Source organism: Anastrepha obliqua, chromosome 4 (assembly GCF_027943255.1).
Source record: "Anastrepha obliqua isolate idAnaObli1 chromosome 4, idAnaObli1_1.0, whole genome shotgun sequence".
Lineage (NCBI taxonomy): Eukaryota > Metazoa > Arthropoda > Insecta > Diptera > Tephritidae > Anastrepha > Anastrepha obliqua.
Window position 1 is genome coordinate 65,157,019 of NC_072895.1, and position 24,483 is coordinate 65,181,501.

At 36.9% G+C, this 24,483-nt stretch overlaps 1 protein-coding gene across 1 annotated transcript; it reads right to left on the minus strand.

The window, feature by feature from the left end:
- LOC129245304 (paired box pox-neuro protein-like) lies at positions 1–23,393 on the minus strand. Its single transcript, XM_054883385.1, is given in 6 exon segments — positions 1–786; positions 1,041–1,133; positions 1,135–1,409; positions 5,365–5,444; positions 7,541–7,681; positions 23,287–23,393. Coding segments are annotated over 6 exon segments (1,320 nt in total). The 5' UTR covers positions 23,300–23,393; the 3' UTR covers positions 1–68.
- Between the last annotated feature and the right edge of the window lie 1,090 nt (positions 23,394–24,483).

The window sequence follows — 24,483 nt, forward strand, 5'->3', positions numbered from 1 at the left end:
TCATATAAATAAATCAATAATCCATTTTAATAAATACTTTTCTCATTGTTCGAATTACATTTTCCTACTTAGTTCACCACTTCCACATTATCGTTGCAATCGTCGGTGACCAGCGTTTCTGTCTGCTGGCTTCGCGTCTCATCACAGCTATCATCGCAGCAGCTACTCCGACTACTGCCACTCGAACTGATGCTACTGCCACTTGATTCGTCCTCTTTGCGCGGACTTTTAGCATGTAAACGCAATCGCTTCTCGGGCTTTTTTAAAAGCTCCTCAATGGAGTAGGGATTGCGTTTGCGACAGTTGGTGGCTTTACTGTGAGTCGACTCTCTGCCGCTCAACGAACCCGTGGTAGGTGCGGCATTTAGCGAAGTCGCCGGCGAAGATTTGCCCGAATCACAATCGCTAAGCGCGTCGCCGGCGCTGTGTGCTACCAAATCAATAGTGCCTTCAGTACTCAGCATGCTGCCCATGCCACTGCTGCTACTACCACTACCGCCGGCATGGAAATACGCTGGACACTGAGCTTGCGCATAGGGTAAGAACTGGTTGGCGGTTTGCGCAGAATGCTGCGTCGAATAATACAGGAGCGAGGGATGCCAGAGCCAATGTTTGTGCAATGCCGTGTAGCTGAGATCCTGTGCGCTGAGATGGCCCGACACCGCTGAGGAAACGGTAGCCGAGAGTTGCGCCAGTGCTGAGTTGTTACCACCAGTGGCGGTCAGGGCTGCCATATGCGCCACGGTGGGATGTTTCGGTGCGGGTTTGATGGGCATATCGCCGACGGTGCACGCAGAAGTGGCGGATGTCGACAAGAGACGCAGTTCATGCGATGCTGCAGTGGCATTCACCTTGGCGTTCTCATTGGCTGCAACAGCCGCAGCGGCGGCGGCAGCGGCAGCTGCTGCAGAGTTGTAGCGGAATTGTGCGGGCAAGCTGAGGGCATGCGGTGCAGCAACATGTGGATGTGTGGCGGCGAGATGTGTGGAAGCATGGGCATGGTGTGCTGACGTCAGCGGCGGCAGAGATGTGCGGTGCATGAGTGTTGTTGTGGCAAGGCCGGCACCCTCAGGGCCTGGTTGACAGCCGGCGGTGGTGTTACTGCTGCCAGCAGCAGCGGCGGCGGCGGCGCTGTTCGCATAAATGTGTGCCTGCGTGGCGTACGCGGCAGTTGACATTTGCTGTGCGGCTGCAGCGGCGGCAGCAGCATTTTGCTGACTCGACGTCATCTCATCAGTCCACAGACCACTGTTGCGCAGAATGCGGTTGATGGAGCTGATCGAGGGCACCGAAGATGGGTCGCAGATGCGTTGCTGTTGGAGCTGTTCCCGAATTTCCCAAGCAAACATGCCGCTGTTCTCCTCTTTCAGACGAATGATCTTCTTGACAACGGTGGGTGTGGCCACTTGCTGAAAATAGATTAAGAACAAAGAGATGATATGTAGAAGTTGTGTGTGAAGATTGCAAGAAGTAGGATGAGGTTATGCGAAGGGGAGCCGCCTGTGTTTTTTATGCAAAAAATGTGCAATTAAATACCGTGAAATTTAATTGTGTCTACGGCACTTGTAAATTGTTAAATGCATGTGCAACACGCAGTGCGCTGCATGCAACTCACGCTAAATTATGTAGAATTGCTTTTGAAATCCACCGCCGACATAGGATTTCCGTATCGAGCGCGCAACAAAAGTCAAGCGCCGGGTCGGGCCCGCCTCAAACGAGTTTATGAAGAATAGCAACGGAAGTGGCGCAAATATTTGCAAATCAACGTTATTTCGCACACTAAACACATCACACATACGCATGGTAGAGCTTATTATAGAATATGAAATACTGCAAAATTGCTCTAGAGTTTTATTTTAGTTTGCTACCCCAACAATCAGCACCCTGGCTACTTGTCCATTACGTGTCACAAGGCAATTCATTAAAAATTCATCAACGCGCTTACCTCAGTGCAACTCCACGCCAGTACAAAACCACAACCGCCCCTGAACGCCTCCTGACACTTGTCTACTATATCTCGCCAGGCTGACTGTTATAGTTCCCCATTGAAATTATAGGCAACACTGTCCGCATTGTTGGCGATGCTTATCTGCACCTGAACACGCTAGTCGAGTGCCCTTTTTTGGTGGTAGTTATGCACGTGTGCTTACTTGTATTATAACCCAATACGATGCAACAACAATGCATTCATCATCAACTTTCAATTGAGGTGTTAAACGCGCATTTTGTTCAATTATTATTTCGAGGGCGGAGTGGAGTAGCGGCGCAAAGCAAATAAGAAATCGGCGGGTAAATATTGAATGTGCTACTGTGGCGGTGATTTCTCTGCAAATTTGACTATTCAACTGCGTATGCACAAATATACATATATGTGAGTAAAGGTGTAATTAATGGGGCTACAAAACCAAAGTTTACCAAAGCGTTTTCTTTATTGAATTCTAATAGCTTTTGTGTGAATCCCAGTTGTACACTGTAATACTCAATTCCTTTCGTTGCGCTTTTAATTAGGGTAGCAGACACATTTTATGATTGATCAGATACCCTTAATTCATGCTTTACCAAACATGCAGGTCGGCAATAAAAATATGCGGCCGCCGTAGACGAATGGGTTGGTGCGTGACTACCATTCAGAAGTCCGTAGGTTCGAGTCTCCATGCACGAAACACCAAAATTATACAAAATATTTGTTTTAACAGCGGTTGCCCCTCGGCAGACAATGACAAACCTCCGAGTGTATTTCTGCCATGAAAAATCTCCTCATAAAGAATATCTGTCATTCGTAGGCGGCGTAAAACTGTAAGTTCATTTGTGGAACAAAATCAAGACGCACACCATAAATAGGAGGCGAAGCTCAGTCAATATAGTATAATATATGAATGCATGAGGAATACAACTTAACTGGGCGAACATGGAAGGTAACTGTCAACCGAAGGTTTCTTATCTGATGAATTTTACGCGTAAGTTTTTTTCCATTGCCGGTTGTGTAAAGAGAGCATGAAAAAGCAGGGTATACGAGTATAACGCATCTTTTGGGGTCTCTTGCCAGACTTCTTTCTTTATAGACCCCTATGTCTTATTAATCTTATTATTATTGTTCTTAAGAGGGGATTTAGCACTGCGATCTAGGAGATCTATTGTATCCTTTTCAAGGATTCAGTCCGAATTCCCTTTAATTCATTTTCTGTTAAAATATGTTTATTCAGGTATTAGTCTTGCTTATGCACCAGTGCTGAGCATTGATAAATTACCGCAATTGGCTCTTCACTGTCTTTACAACACTTCCCGAACAAGAGAAGAGAAATTACCATTTCCTAAGCAACAAAATGGCTCTGGTCCTATAATTGGAGAAGTTGCCTCATTTCTGGCTTACTTATGGCTTATAGCCATTTCACAGTACGATTTCCCATAATAATTTTTTTTTTACTTCAAAGATATTTTCATATCTCGAAACATAATTACTCAAATTATTAGGGTGGCAAAATGTCCAAATATTTATATATTGAATTTTGGCGCAACCCTGTTCGATGCGTATTGCGGCAAAAATTTTAAGTGTAACACATTTTACTGAAACTACATATAATACAGCCTCATTCATAACTCGAACCAATCTGGAACGATTTACGTGCAGTTTTAACTGTTGTTAACAGCTACATTCTGTACGGAAGTAAAAATACGTAGATTCTTTTTCAATATTTTTTTAATTTTTGGATGATTATATTTTCTGTAAATTTAAATTTGTTTTCAAAGCGCCGTTTTGTATACAAAACTTCTTCATATTTGTATATAATTAAAAAAAAAAATGTATTCCCCGTGAATTTAAAATTGCTGGTGCATTTGGTCCAGAAGCGCGTCCTTAAAAAAGGCTTCGTCGATGGTTAACTGTTTTCGCAGCCGCTATTTTTGTATTGTAATTGGAATAAAAAAATACATATTCAATTAATGGGCCGTCTAATAACCGGCCTTTCTTAGAATTTTGGTTCATTTCATTGTTCCGCTCAAAAAGTTCACCTAAAGGAGCACTCACAATTTCAACCAATTCGTTATAAGGTGGCTAACTGGTGGATATTCAGCATAATTTTTTAAGAACTAATTGGACTAACAAGAGAGCTATAACTAAATTTCAAATGCTAAATTTCGAACATTTTCAGTTAACACTATGGATCTCGTCTCTCACATCCTCAGGCGATGTAACTAGAATATTCTTAATTATTTTATGTTACAATGTTAAAAACGATTTTTATTACCACCTACTCAGTTATCTAAAAAATTTCGCTTGCATTTACTATACGGACATTTGGCGATATACGAGTTTATGAAAAAATCAGCGAATTACCTCATCACACTACGTAATCAGTTAATAATCCACTGCATAATTAAGCGAGGGTAAATCTTTGACAAAGTCACTCACAACTGCATACATACATTGTTGCCATTATAGGTCGCGGTTGCTCCGTTCTCATTGTACGCACTCGTATGTAGTAGTTCACTGCGGCCTTTGGCGTTGCCAAGTACATATAATTATTAGTTTATCAGAGCGTTGTCAGATTACAGGTAGCAAAACAGTAGCTAAGTGCGAGTGACACGATCATAAATGGTGCGCTTCGTGGAGATTACGCCTGTCATAATTTACACACTCGCCGAGCACAAGTGTGTGTGCGTGTGCAGTGGTGCAGTGGTGTATTATTTGTTTATTGTTGTTTGAACCGCGTAAGCGTACTTGAAGCGGGCGTGTGAACTGAAACGCTCAAGCGCAGCTGGTGAACAGGATTCGCCTGCTAATTGCAGAACGTTATCGCGTTTAATAAACGAGATTGATTTGTAACAGTTATGGAGTACATGAAAAACAAAACAAAACAAAAAAACAGTTTATGATGGTAGTAGTGGTTATACGCTTGGCTGGCGGTGGTCGAGGATGGAGGCGACACTATTTTGGTAGGATGGGTGTAGGTGTGCCTATGACGCGCGCAACTAACACTTGAGCGCTCACGGCGTAGAATCTCCGCGCTTTATGGCAGCTACTAAATGTTCGACATTCTAAATACATGCGTTTGAATATCGATATGTGTGTGTGTGGTATGCCATGTCAATGCGTTCAAATGTAAATAAATATAAAATACTTTGCACATTAACTTGTCCGTGGAGTGATTTGTAAGTGTTGTCATCCCAGTCAGGTAACAACATTTATCAGCACTCGACAGGCAGCCACTAAAATTTCGAATCAATATTTGCGTCGGGCTAATGAAAATGCAGGTGGGTCAAATATACATGAATGTATGTTTCAATGAATGCGTGAGTGTGTGATTGTGCGTGATGATATGTAATGAATGAATTTTCCATGAAATTTTTCAACAATTTGGTGCTTACCTTGGTTTTGCTGCCACCAATCGATCCCGGTCGTATAGAACCAGTCTCATAGAAGCGCGTCAATATTTTCGAAACACAACCTGTTCACAGAGATTAAGTAACAAAAAGAAAGTAAGAATAAGTATTTTTTAGAATATTCGGTATTCTTTTTATATATATTATAATTTTAATTGAAATCGCTTAGCTAATAAATAACACTAGAAAATATTAATTTTTAACTTGAACTGTATTATTCCTTTCTTGTTTAGTTCGATCCCAACACCATTAAATTCATTAAAAAAATTGTATTTCATGGAGCTAAATGCCCAATTTCTCAGTTAAGCGGTGCATTAAGCATGGTGTTTGCAGTTAAGCATGGTGTTTGCAACCAGTTCTTGATAGACCTAATTTGGTTCTTAATCCGCCAAGGAAGTGAAAAAAACAAAGCTGTCAATGAGATAGCCAGAGAGGGTGCCCTAATTACCCCAAACGAGGAAAACAACTCATCCTCGTTAAGTTTGATAAGCAATAGTATTTACCTCTAGCATCTTCAATGGTAAAGTCATTAATTTTTCAACAACCTTTGAATTCTAGACTCATTTGGATGATGATTTCCACACAAAACAACACGAGTTTTTAGACATATAGTTCTTAAAGATCGACCATTTTCATAATAAACTCCAATAATGTGATATTCTACATCTGTCTACCTGACAAAAGTTATATAAAAGAAGTACCGTCTAGGAATTATCGACTACTGACACCTTAAGCGTCCTTTTGAAAGACTTTTTACAATCAATCACTGAGCTAACAAAATCCACACCTGAGGTCGCGTAGCTGGGCTCGAATAGAATGGCTATTGAAAAGATGTAGGGATAAAAAAGAAGATGTGACAGTCCAGCATGCGTTATTTATTTATTTACTCTTGGTAAATCTGGAAAGAAGAAGAAGAATCAACATGATTTCTTACTGACTATACAACATAAATACTATACCTAGCCAATAAGAGTTCATATTTTTATATTTAAGTACCTATTCGAAAATTTGCTTAGAAAATGAAAAGCAAAAGCAAGAGAATTGGAAATTTTATTAAATTCTTGAGTCTTCTATCTTTCGGGGCATAAATCGTTCCAACCCACACCAGAAAGAATAAATCATTGCTCAGCAGTTTTTTTGTGAAATGTAAAAATAAATGGGCTCTAAAAACAGAGTACAGTCAATTAAACCACTTCTGATATCAAAGACAAAGCAGTGTGAATGAATGTTCATTCTATTGCATGAAAATTTCAAATTGAGTAAGACACATCTTGCATCTAACGAAGGAATCGGATCAACAAAATTAAGCGAAGAAAGAAAATGCTCTTGAATTTGTTCAAGTTGATTAATGTGGCCATATATATAGATTGTACAAGTGAGGCAAATATTATAGTAACTTTAGCAAATATGGATCCGTAAAATCTGAACCAAAGCACCAGATGAAGGCAAGTATAGACTATGATTTGGAAATTATTTACTATCAATGTCTGAGAAATAAGAGGTTTTAAAAAAAAGTTACACCAAAAACAGACTTAGACCCAGCTGCAACTTTATTGAAATCTGATTAGAGCTTACACGAGTCAGAAAGTCTTGAAATTGATTTAAAAAACTTCAAATCACCTGCATATAAAAGAGGTTTCAAAAAATTTTAAGCATTCAGATACATCATTATTATAGATGATGATAAGCAATGGACCGGGAATATTGCCTGATGGATACCAGAAGAGTCATCGAAAGTATCGGGTGTTTTTTTGAAAGGCTGAGAACTTAACATATATTGTTGGACTGAATTTTTTTTTATAAGGTGGTCGATAATTTCATTTCATTAATATTTTGAATATGATATCAGGCACATATTCGCTGCGGCTACGAGTTATATGGTCCACTTATTTTTTTTCTAAGTAAATCTCCACAATTTGGAAGCGTTGTTCTGGCGTTTAATGATTCATGATGACTTGCCAAACCTTAGTGAACAGAAATGTCAGCACAGTTAGCCGTTCTCAACCGTCAACCTATAGTTACTGATATCATAGTTCTCATGCAGCTAAAAAACAGCCGATATATATTGCTACCCACTTTCCATTGCTATATTAATATATGTTAAGATCCTCATACACTTAAATATAATTAGACCAGAATTTAAACAATCCCATCTACTTACCATGCGAGACCAGTAATTGCCGCGATATGTCGCACGGACGAACACCGCAAAGTGCCAACTCGACAATGCGGCGGCGCACACAGTCAGGCAATGGCCGGCCATTGACAAAAACGCCACCCAGTTGGTTAACGCCAGCCTGACCTGTGAAGATAAAATAAAATAACAAAGAGATGAAAGTTAGAAAAAACCAACAAATCTACACACAATATATACATTTACATATATCTACATATACTTGTACATACTAGCTTTAAAATATTACTTGAAATCTATCCATCAAAAAACGAAAAACTAATTTTGTTTAAAAAACGTGGAAAGTGTTGAATTGCACTTTTTTTTTTTTTCTGAATATTGCGACGCACAGCATTTTGACTAAATGAAGAACGGTGGGGAAAAGTCAAAATTAATCAAAAATCACTTAGCTTTTTCTGTAGTACATAGCGAATAGCCATTAAAATGAAGTTTAGATGTTTCAAACAGTTTTGGCGTATGAATATCTTCATTGGCTATGGTTGGATAAAAAACCAAATATTACTTTTTGGTGTCCGCTTTCTACTAATATAAAGGGTGTTTTTTTAGAGGTTAGGTTTTCAAGATGAAATAAAACGTATATAATTTAATGTTATGGCCAAGAATTTAGCTTTATTATAAAGATAAGGGTTTGCCATTATGTTTTAAAAATGACTTCGGGCAAGTGGCCGCCGCGGCTGGCTCGAATAAATTCCAGCCGAGAGGCCCAATTTTCGACCACTTTTTGCAGCAATTGGGGCCGTATGTCAGCAATAACGCGCCGAATATTCTCTTCCAAGACGTCAATCGTCTCGGGCTTATCTGCGTAGACAAGCGACTTCACATCGCCCCACAAGAAATAGTCCAGCGGTGTTATATCGCACGATCTTGAAGGCCACGCCACAGGTCCACGGCGCGAGATAATGCGCTCACCAAAAGTTTCCTTCAATAAATCGATTGTTGCGTTGGCTGTATGGCATGTAGCGCCGTCTTGTTGGAACCAAAGGTCGTCCACATCAACATCGTCCAATTCAGGCACGAAAAAGTCATTAATCATGGCTCTATAGCGCTCTCCATTGACTGTAACATTATGGCCGGCTTCATTTTTAAAGAAATATGTACCAATGATTCCCTCTGCCCATAGATCACACCAAACAGTGACTTTTTGAGGATGTAACGGCGTCTCAGCAATGGCTTGTGGATTATGTTCACTCCAAATGCGACAATTTTGCTTATTGACATACCCATTCAACCAAAAGTGAGCTTCATCGCTGAACAAAATTTTCTTCGATGCGTCGCGCGAACCGAACCATTATTTTCGTAATAAATTTGCACGATTTGCAAACGTTGTTCAGGTGTAAGTCTATTTATTATGAAATGGCAAACCAAACTGAGCATAAATCAAGTGACAGCTATCAAAAAGACCATCTACGAAAAAAGTAGTGCCAACTTGAAAACCTAACCTCTAAAAAAACACCCTTTACTTATATACTCCGATAGAACGAAGCTTAGGAGTTGGACAAATACTTTGTTGTATTTATAGGTAGAATTTCAATTGATACTTTAAAGAAAACAGTCGTTTGCGAGTGGTCTGAACGATTCAGAAGAGATCGTGAGTCCACCAAACATCATTAAATCAAAAACTTATGAAAACATCATTAAAGTGGAAAAAAAGTTGATCAATAACCGCACATTTACCAACAGAGAGGTGGACTTGAGGACTTGAGTTTGCTTGTGAATCTATACATGGCGTGGTAGTTAATGATTTGGGTTTGCTGTAAAGTTTGTTCCAAAGGATCTGAATTTCAAACCAAAACAGACCCGACCCAACATTCATCGAAACCATCATTTGCAGACAAAACGTGGGTTTACGAGTGCGACACGTAATCCAGACATGTGCGAGTGAGTGAAGAAGCAAGACCCAAAAACCACGTCGTTTTCAATCAAAAACCTTGAAAACGATGCTCACAGTTTTTATGCATTACAACGGCATTGTACAACACGAATTTTCGCTTGAAGATCAGACAGCTAATAAGAATTATTATTTGCGCTTTAGGACATTTTACGTGAAGCAATTCGCGAAAAAAGAGAGGATTTGTGTGAAACCCACAACCGTCGCACAGTGCCATGGTTAACTCAGAATTTTCGAATAAGAACGAAACGAATAATATCCAAAAGCCTTTGAATTCACCTGATTTGGCTCCCTGCTTGATCGAGTCAAAAACAGACCACTACGGGAACGCGTTTTAACAGCCGAAAGGAAGTAATGTAAGAATCGAATACAACTCTGATGGCTATACCGAAAATATAGTTCCAGATATTTGTCGTGGGCTGGATCAAACACTGGCTGGTGCTCTGCAGTTGATAAGGAGTACATTGAAGCCGATAATATCACATTTGCGGAATCAACTTGTATTTTGAATTTTCTGAATATATTCCGGAAACTTTTTGATATATATAAATACCTTCACGTAAAAAATCCATGACACTCAAAGAATTTATTAGAGTTGAAAAAATATTACTTGGTATTGAATCCTCACTTCCAAACGCAGCTAAACTGATTATCGAAATAGCGAAATAGATTATTTGGAAATGTATCGGTGGCGGTGGAGAAGGTGGCGAGTAAATGACGTGCAAACGACTTTTACTTTTCTCTCCCCAAGGTAAACAGGTTAATCCTATCCACTGTCAATATAACTGTTTCGACCTACCCTTCATAGTCGAGCCGAAGCACTGTGCGACGTACCGAAAGTTGTAATTGATTATGGGTAATTTTTCACAAATTCACGTACCTGTGCGATTGCTTTGCGGTAGCGAACGAACGTCAGCGATAAGCTAATTTTTTTCATGCCAGATTAAGGAAGTGATTGCGCAAGCGATAAGCAATAGAAAAAAATTGTGTAAGCACGATAGTAAATTTGTATATAAAAAAAAAAATGAGAAAAATAAATTACAGATTGTTTACGTAGATAAAACACGCACTGGCAATAATGCGCCGAGAGCAGCTAATAACGCTTTATGTTGATAACCTCTTAAATACCAACTAATTTTTAAATAATTACCCACTGATTTGGAAACTGATAAATCAATTAACGATATTGTCGCCGTGACAATAATAATAATTTTCCGTAGGAAAATAATCGTTCTAACCGTTATTTAAATGAATATAAAATATGGCAATAGTTTGAAATGTGTTGCGATAAAAATCTGACATTTCGACTCTGACACAGTAGCGGTAGCACGAGTTCACAATGCTGGGGCAGTTACAGTAAAACCGGGAGCAATGGCATGCCGCTTGAAAAAACTGGGAAAGCGCGTTAATTGCGAACGATTCATGACTCGTGTCATATGTCACGTCATACTTATCAGCGAATTATCAAAATTTCATTGCCAGCAGAAACTTTCTACTTTAAATTGTACTGGCTTATATTTTTTATGTTTATTTTCAAGTTATTTTGTAAATACTACTAGGAATCAAGAAATTTCATTTCGAATTGATACTATTTTTTTCTTATGCAATTTGAATTTTAAACTAAAAAAGCCAATGAAAAACAATTTTATTGATAAGATTTTTTCCTTGAAACTTTTGACTTCTTTGGATAAGCAAACAAATTAATACAAATACAATACCTACATTTGAAGGTGCCCTTAACTGTTTAATCTACAGGAATAATAATATCCTTTAATCCCTTCTTGAAACACTTCTCTCCCCAGCGCTTTTTCAAAGCGCGATTCGCAGAAGCTTCACAGATTTTGTTTTAAGTTTTTCTTAAAAAACTATTTTTTTTTGTTTTGCAAAAAATGCTTATAAGTTGAAGTAGGCCAAAAAGGGTTGGGTACGTAATGCTGTATGATACAATATTCTGTTTACAAAATGCTGTATACGAAATTCTGTATTTCAAAATTCTGTAAAAAATATTCTGTATTGCCGAAATGCTGTATTGACGAAATTCTGTATTGACGAAATTTTGTATTGACAAAATTCTGTATTGACAAAATGCTGTAAGTGAATGATAAGAAATTCAACAAATTTTATAAAAAAGTGCGCACTTTTTTTCTTCAGTTTCGATAGAATCCACCGTATTTTTGCGTAGAATTCCTATTCGCGTGGGCGGCCTTCGGCCGCGCTTCAAAAAAATAACCCTCATCAGTCCGACTCCGGCTACGCAATCCACCGTATTTTTTCGAAGAACTCCTTTTTTCGTTGACTTTTGTCAACACAAAATTTTTTCAATACAGAATTTTGTCAATACAGAATTTTTTTAAGACAGTACAGAATTTTGTTTTTACAGAATTTTGTAAATACAGAATTCTGTAAATAAAGAATTTTGTGACTGCAGAATTTTGTTACGTTAATTTACAGTATTTCGTACGAAAAGAATTTTGATATACAGCATTTTGTAGGGATCCCGGCCAAAAACGCACGTTTTTCTTTTTCTTCATATAAAGTAAGTATTATGTGGAGTTTTCAAGCATGAATCACAAAACAAATTTTTTTTTGTGAATGTTCAAATTTATTTTCTTATGAATTTCATAAAGTTTTTATTAATTTCATTGCACTTTGAGCAGCGATGCAAAAAAAAGTACAAAACGACATTAAACGCAGGGCAGGAATGAATTCTACATGTTCCACTGATGCCAATATGTACAAGCAGTCCTTTTAACCCTCCCCCGTTTAGTGATATTATAGCCCTTCTGAAGATCTTCCGATCAAACCGGGCATCCGTACGAGTACCTTAAAATTGGCGCACACCACAAATAGGAGGAGGAGCTCGGCCAAACACCTAACTGAAGTGTACGCGCCAAGTATTTATTTATTTATTACTATGTTTTTACATCCAGAGAACGACCTGTGGCTTGAGCCTGCCTTTTTTGCCAAAGTACATGCACGAATTTTTTGCATGGAAGAATGTTAAAAGTTTTTATGAAATTTTAAAAATTATATACAAGATTTGAAACTTTGCAATATATGGTTTTTGTTATAACATGAACTATATCTTTATAAAAAATAGCGTTTATAATTGCGCAACAGGGTATATATTTATATTATATGAACAAAATCGTAGTAGGTATTCAAATAATTTGTTTAAGATATATATATATATATATATATATATACGAGTATATAATTGGCGCGTACACCCTTTTTGAGTGTTTGGCCGAGCTCTTCCTCCTATTTGTGGTGTGCGTCTTGATGTTGTTCCACAAATGTTAGTGTTACTATCATCAAGCATTTGAATTATGACCCAGGCACTGGGTTCAGCTACTATATACAACCTCTAAAGTGGTGGAGCAAAGTAGGAAAAGCCTCACCATCTTGAGTGAAAACCATAAATTTACCTTAATCTGGGTCCCGGGACATCGGAACATTGAAGGTAACGAAAAAGCAGATGAACTTGCAAGATCTCCCATCTGCCATGAATAACGCTCTCACAGAATCAGTATTCACCCCATTAGGTGCAGTCAAGAGTACAATTTCCCAAAAATACCTCCGAATCGCGGATTATAGGTGGAAAGACCAGACGAAATGCAAAATTAGCAGAACGTTATGGCCCACCTACAACCTAAAGCAATCGTCGGCATTAATAAGCATGAAACGAAGGGACGCCTGGATACTAACGGCAGTCATAACTGGCTTTTGCTCTATCGGCGAACAAGCAGCCAAAATGGGTATCCCTCACAATATATACTGTCACAGTTGTAAACAGCCGGAGAAAAAAGAGACGAGGATGTGGTAACAAAATGATGCGGACGCGCTAGTTGCATTCTGGCAGAATCACCACTTTAAGTAACCAACCCTACCTGTAGTACCTCAATATAAATAGCATTTGTATGATAAAACGTTCTAAATAAAATTAACATCAAAATTATATTTACATACATACTTGAATAACTCGAAACTTTTACAAAGATGTTACATTCTATGGCAAGAGCAATGGGACTGCGCATCTAGCGGTCGTTGGACAATCGTCTGACTCCTTCGATAAAGACGTGGGTAGGCAGAACACATGGGGAAGTGAACTTCTAACTGACCAAAGTACTGACAGGATTTATGCATAAGGACGATTCTTAATGCACCTTCTGTGCCGACGATTTTGAAGAAGACACCGAACATTATTTCTTTGGCTGTCCGAAGTTTGGAAGGAAGAAAACCTGCTGGAATCAATAGAAAAATTTACCGTTGCTTACTCCACCACAAAGTGTGGCGCGTGGAACAGCTCCGCAAGTTTTCGTAGAAAGGCAATACGCCGCTCCCCCTCCGCGAATTAATACGGTATAGTACGGTACGGTAGTTTCCCGGAAGTAGGTAAACGGAGCAGGGGTGGGCTTTTAGTGCGGAGAGGCAAGTCCCACACTATACAGCTTTCAATACTTTGTACCACTATTTTGTAGGTGTACAAAGAAGCTTTAAACTTAGTTATTTCCTTGAAGTGTAATAACTTCTACTGTACTTGCACAGAACTTCTACTCAGTCGTTCAAAGGTGCGTGCCTGTGTAGTTTTTCAATATATTTTTACGATCACTCACCTGAAATGACCCCAGTTGTGAGTTCGTTAAATTTTAGGTCTCCTGCAGGCAAGCCTAAGCCAGCGTATTACATACAGTAGCATTGCAAAATGCGTTCAACCCCCCAATGCGTCACGTTGTAAAAGTTCAACTATTTATTTACGGATGTCTGTAACACTCTAGAGGTTAATTCTACTGCGACAGCGATCAAGCGCAATGAACGAGTAGCTGGTGAAACGAAAGACGCGAATCACGAAGGGGGTTACTTGAAGTGAGCAGAAGAGGAGTGCTCGCTTGGTGTGAAGTCACATAAATACTTCCTGTCGCAATTTGGAGTTTTACGGTACTATTTACTCGTTTTAGTTTTAACTTTTTTCTGCTCCGCTACTTGCGTATTCATCATTACGAGTTGTTTTTTATGCATCATTTTGTTGTATCATACAGTTTGTTCGCACGAGCTATTTTTTAAGATCTTCCCTCGTTCTCTGTTGTACGTACCAGTATTATAATATTGTTTTTTTGTATTTCGTTAAGTGCGAAGATACTCACGATCGTTAAACGAAAAATGCAACAACAATAAGCGCAATGCATCAACACTAACACTACCACATCGTGCACAGTTCAAGTTTTCAGTTCGTGCAATTTTTATTACTGTAGCAATATATGTTATGGCTGGCGGCCGACTGGACATTGATCATTGGGCACAGGGGTACCCGGCATATTCACTTTTGTTGGCGTTTATGTGAACGGTGAATTTTATTACTCGCACAAGCTCACAACCAACTAACCGATCTATGATCCGTGTAGCTCTCTGCTGCTGTATATTGACTAACTACAAGCTGCTCGCAATAACAACAAAAAATGCGGCAAACAAAAATTACAAATACAATAAAAAAATTATTGGAATTTGGGAGAAACAAAACTACTCGTATACCTCAGTTGGTGTAGTAATGACAAGAAGAATGCGCTTCGCATCAATAAAACTAATAACCGTGAAAGCAAATTTCAAGGGGGTTCATGTTTTCGCGTCTTCCGTTTGATCTTAAAGGGCAAAAACAATAAATTCGAATTTTATTTTGCAAACGTAAGGGAAACATAAAGTTAACACCTTGCCGTAAGTTGGTGAGGGTGAAGCTGATTGGTATGCAGTAACCGGTGGAGGCGTGAACAAATTGAGGAAAAAAATATTTGGAAACTATTTAAGCTTTTGGATATTAATGTGAAATTATTCGAGAGAATATAAATGCAGAGGTTTTTAAAAAATTAAGCTTTGTTAGACCCACTGCCAAGAAAAAGCTTCTCATAAAAACTCATGTTCAACTTTATTCTCGCGTTTAAGTGTCTGAAAAAGCAATTTTGGAAGTTATCTAGCAGATAATTTTATTGGCTTTCGAATATTTTTGTCAGTATTGGACTCATGCCTCAAAGAATATAGTATTTTTAGACACACATCCATAGTGAGATGAGCAAGATGAAAATAAAAACGGCTGCCACTCTTAGAGAGTTCAAGTAGGATTCCGGCTTTAAGATTTCTTTCATTATGGAATCAACCACAGAATGTGATCGAAAAGTCTTCGTAATCGTTGAAATGGTGCCCCCTGTATAAATAAGTATATTTACAGTTGATTACTGTATGACTACATGGCGTTCTTTGATGCCCAAAAACTGGAGTACTGCATAATTTTATATAGTTTTTTTACGATTTTATGAGAAGCGACAGCTATCATTTTTGTTTTTTTTTTTTTGAAACCCTTTGTAATTTTTTTACCTTTTGTAATTTTTCCACGGAAGTTTTCACGTTTGCCTATTTTTGTAATATTTTTGCCGTAGGCGTCATAAAGTTCGAAAATCTAAAAAATATATGTTGAGAAAAAAGAATGGTGTCGAATCGAAATGCAGGTATAAAGTGATTAACCTTTTATACAAAAAACCCTTTTCTCCAGACATCAAAAATCTGGTTAATTGAGATTTTATACTTGCGATACAGATACAAATTGTGACCCTGTTGTTGTTGCTGCTGGCATTATTGCTATTATTCTTATCATTATATTTGTTGTTGCTGTTATTGTTGTTATAAAATCCAAAAAAAATATTTTAAAGAATACTGCTGAAGTGACAGTCTTTGGCCGGATATAAGTAAATCCTGTTCGTCAACCCTCGAACTATTTTAATTAAATGAAGTTAATTTTACTGAACTACTACTTTGTTAAGCAAAAGTGATTAGCATAAACTCCTCTATTCTATATAACATATATAATATATAATTGGCGCTTACTCTCTTTTTGGATGTTTGGTCGAGCTCTTCCTTCTATTTGTGGCGTGCGTCGAGATGTTGTTCCTCAAATGGACAAATGGTGGGACCGAGAGCTTTTAAGTCGTCTCCGAAAGGCAGATACACTCGTTGGCTTGTTATTGCTTGCCGAGGGGCGGCCACTGTTAGAAACAACTTTTTCTGTCATTGTGGTGTTATATGCGCGAGGATTCGAATCTACGCACTTTCGAATGGTAGTCTGGCACCAATGCATTCGGTCGCCCAATTGCTATATTACAAAAGTCTAATTTGTTGGCCTATGTCACTAATAAGTTAACAATTTCTTGATAGTCAAGAGGTAAAAAAATGTAAATAAGACATAGACATGAAAACTCCCAGCGACATGCCGTTGATGAAAAAAATCAAAAGCTTACTCCTTTCTACTTACTTTGCAAGCGAATGAACTCACAAAGTACCCATGTTGCCAAAGATTTTGTAAAAAATTAATCAAATATTTTAAGTCACTCGTAACCAGTTTTTAAACGAGCAGAGTCACGCGTGGAGGCAGCTGGTATTTTATTTCAACTAATAGTTAGGTCGAATGAATACTAGTTATAATTAAACAGAAGATTGAAACGTTTACGTAATACACAATAAAATTAAATTAGTCACGCTACTTGGAAACATTAAAACAGAGAGCTTTTATCATTCATTTGAGCTATCATAAAGCGATAATACTAATGTTTTAAAACACATTGCTCGAGGAAATATTGCAAATAAATAAATAAACTCTAGTTTACAGGCAAAAGCTGGACTAAAAGTATATACAAATTTGGTCTTGAATAAATAAAGAGTGATTGATCTGAAGGAAAGGTGTATTTTTTGTAGGTTGTTAGTTACTTATGCGTGTATTAAGTAACCCTAAGGTTAAGATGGGTATCTTGCAACCAGGGAAAAGGCGCATTTGTTAGCTTAATGTTGAGAAAATTGATTTTATAATATCAAAAAGCAATTATCCAATACCAAAAGCTTTGGAATAAGGATAAAGAAGCAAACGAATTGGTCTGGTGGTGAACGAGGACAAAATGAAGTGATTCCTGTCATCACACCAAACAAACAGTCGGCGCACTCGGGTATCGACACCCACGTCACAGCTGAGAGTTATGATTTCGAGGTTGTGAAAGACTTAATTTATCTAAGAGCTAGCATTAACACCGATAATAATGTCAGACTTGGAATCCAACGAAACAACTCTCTTGCAAGTAGCAGCGGCCTGCGCATTTAGGTTATCACTCATCTTTGTACCTCTCAAATTGGTTATGGTGCATTAAATCAAAAGTGTCCACTGTTCATATACTGCAATCATGCTTTGCATTTCGCTGTCCCCTATAAAAGTCCCCCCAGCTGCAAAGCTCAATAAATTTTGAGACATTGATATCCAAATTTCTAAGTTAGTGTTACTTATCGACGCATAAAATGCAGGTAACTAAATTATGTCGAGAATATAAACAGGTTTACTAATAAAATAAGTAAATAAATTCCCGATGCAGTTCTAAAACTAGCATCATTTGAAAGCAAGAAATATAATATCATATGTGTGTTAATTTATTTTATTTTGGAACTTTTATGTTTCAAACACAATCGATCAATCAATCCATCAAGCCATCAACTAAATACTTCGACTCAACACAAAACAACTTTGTATGCTACTTTCTCCCTTCTTCCTGAAAGTGATAACTAACAAATTAGAACCGTGTCAAGTACTTGGATGCCTAACTACGCTGGTGGCCCCAAGCGCGATGCTTAAAATAAAGCAAAGTCTCTCTCCCTCTAAACACTCTGTATACCAGAAAAATATATCAAAGAAAGCAAAGAAAAAGAGTTAAAATGTTTAATTTTTAATTTAGTCGATTTTAATTATCATTAAATCAACCAGAAAACGGCGCAAGTTTCAAATTTCAATTCTAATTTTGTGCGCCTCACAAATTCAAATCACAGATCAACAACAACAACGAGAGCACCTGTTCAAATGCAACAACAACAAATGGTGGCATAAAACACAACAAGTTTTGTATTTCATGCTTATTTGTGTTTCTCTTTGGAAGCTGCTGGCAATTACCGAATTGATGGTTGTTTCATAGTCCACAATGATGCGTAGCAAATGAAAGAGTTAAGACACAAACTTGTTGAATTATTTGTTGAAATGCGATTTGGCATGGTGGATTTTGCTTACAAAATATCCGAATAATTTAACTTTTATTAATTGAAATTTAAATGATTTTGTTAACATTTAATTGGAAAGCTGAAAGCGGCCACTTATTATTTTCTTAAATCAGGTAATTTAACAGGGTTTTAGGTACGGACCAAACGATTTGGGGTTTAAATGCACACACACACTTAATTTTTATTTAAGATCTGACCTTGTCAAACGTCATCGAGTTTTGCCATGGTGAAGATCTTGAACGAGCTGCGTTGGGAAATTAGTAAAAATCACTACCGAAATCCGGAGTTGATGCTCGCGACTTTGAATGATAATACCACTCTGGAATTTTTCAGAAACCGCTTTGGAGGATTTGGCCGGAGCAATATATATATAAACATATATATATAATTGGCGCGTACACCTTTTTGGGTGTTTGGCCGAGCTCCTCCTCCTATTTGTGGCGTGCGTCTAGATGTTGTTCAACAAATGGAGGAACCTACAGTTTCAAGCCGTCTCCGAACGGCAGATATTTTTATGAGGAGCTTTTTCATGGCAGAGATACACTCGGAGGTTTGCCATTGCCTGCCGGCGGGTGTGTTCTCGAAATTTCTGGAGCACTTTGAAGTTTTTTGTGAAAATTTGCAAATAGCAATTAATAATTAAACTAAATTCAAAATAATTAATAAATGTAAACTTTAAATTTTTATTTCATTTTCAAAAAATTTGAACTTCATCGCTTCGATTTACGTGGAATTATGTGCACATACCACACTATTAAGCAACCAAAAGAAGGAAAGGGGATATTTTGAATGTTTGTCGAGATAAGGGAGCTAATATTTTTTATTTTTTTTATTCACGTGTTTTTTGTTTGAATTTTAAGCCAATTTTTGTCGGTCTAATACAAAACAAAATAAATTTGTTCTGTAAAGAATTTCCTCCGTACTTTCGATAAAAATGCGGAATAAATTTTTTTGAACAAATTAATTTAATTTAATTCAATAATTTAATTTTTGAATTTTTCGAATTTATTTATTCTAAATTTTTTTTTTAATTTGAACATGTTTGAGTCTTTAAATATATTATATGCAAATGAAACGCTTATAACTTTTACCTAAATTTTTATGGAGGAAATATGAAGACTAAATATTGATTTCGACCGCAAGGAGAGGTGTAATTGATCACCGAAGATGAAGACGGGCACAATGACATATTTTTTCCCATGGTGTCATAAAGTTATAAGTCACGAAAGAAGTAATAAAGGATTAAAAAGAGTACATAATTTTAATCTGGATATCAGGAGCTATAAAAGTAAATATATTTTGTTGCTTATTTAATTTCATTTATTAGGATAGTAAATCTTGAATAGAAAACTCAAAAGCTCAAAAATTCAAAAGCAAGATTTATTTTGTATTAAAAGTTACAAAATAAAGTGGAAAATAAAATAAAAATATGCTTGGAAAATTCTTACAGAAGTCGGCTGAACAGTTATAGCCAAGGCGATATTATTTAAGCTGATATCGGTAGAAGATCTGATTTAATTTTTTTTTTATTTGCCATGGCATTGAGAGTGTCAAAATGAGAGTTGCATTTACACTTTATTTGTTTACTTTTTAATTTGAGAATTGTGTAGAACTTTGTTGGTATATTTTCATGAGAGTGTAACTTGGTCCATCACGTATTAAAATATTTATAATAGAAGAAGCGGCTCTGTGCAATTTTGTGGAAAGTTTTCCAACCAAGCTTACAAATTATATTGCAAATAACCGCAGTATACTCCATTAGCTGCGGCATTTCTTTAGATATTTTACTTTTACATCCAAATGCATTTATAAAATAAATTACATTAGAGCAATTAAAGCATAGTCACAATTTTGTGTTTATTATCCAACAATTAACAATACTCAGAAAATAACTTATTTCTGTCAAAGCGAATTCTTCCGCATTAGAAATAATCAGTTTGCTTTCATAATCTGAAAGCCCAGTGCAAACACAAAATACAAGTAATTTTTTTTCACACTTCTACTAGCACCTTGAATAGCTGCGTCTTGGTTACAATGAATCAAACTAATGGCATTCAAAATAGATATTTTAGATTTAGATGTGGTATTTACTTTATGATTTTATGATTTAAAACATGTTTTGGCTCACAAACTGCCACTAATAGTTGGTAGAAATGTTTGCTTATTTTTCTTGATCTGAAACTTTGTGGAAAATGTATATGTCTATAAGAAAATTTTAAAATGGATTATTCTGAATATTTGCAAACTTCAAATAAACTAAACAAGCCTTCTAAAACTAACTCCCAGTCTTTTTTCTATACTTTTAAATATATCATACAATATAAGTTAGATCTTTTTCGGATCACTAGCGAGGTGGTTCTCCCTATCTCAGAATCATCCGAATAGACAGTGACAATAGACATACTTTGGTGGGTAAATGCGAGTCAAAATATTCAATATTAAATTTTCTTTACACCTTAGTTGAAGCACAAAAAATATCTCCGTTGTAAGTGTTTCATTTCAAAGTCAGCTAAACCAGTTGCTCCATACAAATTCATAGGAATGGGAAATCTCTCCACCCATATTACGGCGAATTTTCCATACAGACACTTCCCATACAATATCAACCTAATTAAATAAATGAAGTTTCTTGATTAATTGAAGAGCCTAATCTTTTTTGCATCAGTAAAAAGTGTTTCCAATAAGTTGACATCACATGTGTGTGTATGGCTGGTCAAATAATGAATTTATGGAAGAGATAGTTCGGCAATCGTATAATTTCGATAAACGATCCAATGAAATATCTTCTTCATTAATGCGATTTCAAGCCTTTAGATTTGTTTAAAGACGGTGACCGACAACTGAGGAAAAATTTAAATGAGTAATTTCCGAGTAATATACTCCAGAAAATATTATTACATTTCATAACTGAATTTAGTATACGAACTACTACACTACTGCGGGAAGTAGCTTCAGCTCGACTACTACTTATTCTGTGGCTTTTTTTAATACAAAGTTGTTACTTTTTTAATAAAAATAAAGGATTTGCAGGTAGAAGTGCATGCCTCATACCAATATCTATCTAAGAATGAATTTATATACGTATTTAATTTCTTTTTATTTTATTTTTTATTTTACAAAGCTTACCTAATAATAAATTATCAAGTAACCTCAAGCAAATCCAGCGCTAGCAACACAGGCTTTCGGCTGAGGACGTTGTAAATTATTGAAAAGGTTTGGTAAGTGAGGGATAAGTTCGATAAATAAAACTTATAAATTTACAGTTTTGCACAAGTCACAATGTTATCTTACATTATACTCGTATGTAAGCACTACTCTAATTTCAAACCAACTAAAATTTGTGTTTGTTTATAATGGGTGATTTTTAAGAGCTATAGGAAAGTTTTTGAAAAAAACACACGTAAAATGCAGAAAAATGCATGAAATTTTTATTTAAATCGATAGTACAGTCAATATAATTTAATGTTTGAAGATTATTTCATGCAAATGTTGACAGCGACTGCGCTTCAAATGGTCCATCCGCTTAGTCCAATTTTGACATACTCTTTCCAATGTTTCGGCCGGAATCTCACATATAAATGCTTAAATGTTGTCTTCCAATGCGTTAATGGAAGCTGGCTTGTCTGAATAGACATGAGCTTTAACATAGCTCAACAAAAAATAATCTAAAGGCGTTATATCGCACGATCTGGGTGGCCAATTGGCAGGTCCCGAACGTGAAATAAAATGTTCACCGAACTCGCCTTTCAACAAGTCCATTGTTACTTGTGCTGTGTGGCATGTGACACCCTCTTGCTGAAGCCACATGTCATGCAAGTCAAGCTCTTGCAATTTGGGCAAAAAAAAAAGTTGGATATCATTTCACGGTAGCGCTCACCATTCACAGTTACGTTACGATACGCATCATCTTCGAAGAAGTACGGTCCAATGATACCTCCAGCCCATAAATCTCACCAAACTGTGACCTTTTCTGGATACATTAACAGCTCTTGCAATTCTTCTGGCTGATCTTCACTCTAAAATCGGCAACTCTGCTTATTTACGTACCCATTGATCCAAAAATGAGCTTCGTCGCTGAACACAATTTTTGGACTTTAAACTTTCTTAACAGAACACGCATTTGTATAATAAAATTCAATGATTTGCAAGCGCTGTTCGTTTGTAAGACGATTCATGGTTAAATTATAGACCAAACTGAAGATGTTTGACAGTGAAACAAAACACGAAACGTGCGTCAGCTGTTTAAACCAACTGTTTAAAAAGATAATAGCTAAAAAATCACCCTTTATTTATATATGTCTGTATGTTAGGATGGCAAAAACAAAAAACAAAAATTGTTTCCGCTGATACTACCCCTAAAGCTTATTCAAAAAATGAGATATCTTTCTTTAAATTTTCAATATTTACTCATGGGGTAACGCTTTGAAATTTGCTACTGAGCTCCTATGAAACAATGCACATTTCCGAAGATTTCTTATAAAATTTCTACAGATAGATGTTAATTAGTCGCCTCTTTTAATTTTCCTTCTCAGTGGTCTAGAAAATGATACCCTGTACTTTATTAACAAAAATACACTGTAGAAAATTTTTTGTAGGGGCCCTGAAATATTTGAAAAATATACAACTTTCTAGGTAAGATAAATAAGTGACTGAATATAAACAACAAGTTGTTTAAATTTAGGGGATAGCATAAAAAAACAGTTTTTGTTTTTGACCATCCTAATGCATGTGCAAGTATATATGAGTTTCCATTTACCTGTGTGTGGCATATTTCGCGTGTTTATGCCCAATGGTATTTCGGTCCAGCGACTAATGCTGCCTCTGCCTGCAACTCCACCTGCACCAATTGCAGCGGCGCCACCACCTCCGCCTCCACGTCCACGCCTTTGCACTGTCGCCTGCGTCAATGCGTCGGTGCGGCTGATTGACAGCAACGTGTCCAGCGTTTGAATTATTCACTCACTTCAGATACAGTCTCTAAGCAATACTGGCTTGTGCTTTCGGGCCACGGCTACACCGGTCAGTAGTTATGCTTTTAATGGCCGCTTATCGCTACGCTTTAATCACACGCACAATAAAATTTGAGCTGAACCTTTTTCGTATTCTCTCCTTTTATGCTTTTATTTTTCACCTCTGCTCTTTTGTTTTGTAAAATTCTGAATCTTTATTATAGTATGGCGTCGTTGTGATATTTTACATGAATATACATAAACTAGTGAGCGTTGAAAATAACGACGGCGTCTAACGATCAACTGGAAAACTGACTATGCGTCAAATGGCTTATCAGTCAATTTGCTCACTGGTATTTACTCTCGACTGTTATGGTGACTTTCTGCCTCCAGAATCCTGCTCACAACTCTTTTTTCGTCTGTACTGATTTTTCTTCTGTGGCAGTTAACAGATTTTACGCGTTCCACGAATTCATTTAATGAGCTATAATTAGAAATTGGAGCGTTAGTTGGGTATTTGTAAGATTACATAAAAGATACTTTGTACTCTATTGTTGCGTAACAGTTTAAAATAATAGTGAGCATGAAAATTGCTGCCATTAAAAAGACTTTTCTACTACATATTTTATTTTATTTGTTTCTTAGTTTGTTTATATAAAATTTCTGTGTGCTGATTAGTCATGAGTATTTGGTGTCATTGGCTGAATGGACGACAGGTTTGCTCTATCATAGCCCAGGAAATGCATTTTGTACTATCTCAATGGGTTGTTATTGTATCTATTGCACAGAAGCTGATACTAATATTGAAGAGTGCTAGCATTTTTCGTGGCTTGTAGTGACATGGATTCAATTATTAAGGGGTTTGCAAAGGTAAACTGATAGTCGTAGCAACTATTAAACAACCAATGCATTTGAGCGGTAATAACATAACATTTTTGCATAAAATAGTTCAGCGATTGGCGGCCGCCGTAGCCGAATGGGTTGGTGCGTGATTACCATACGGA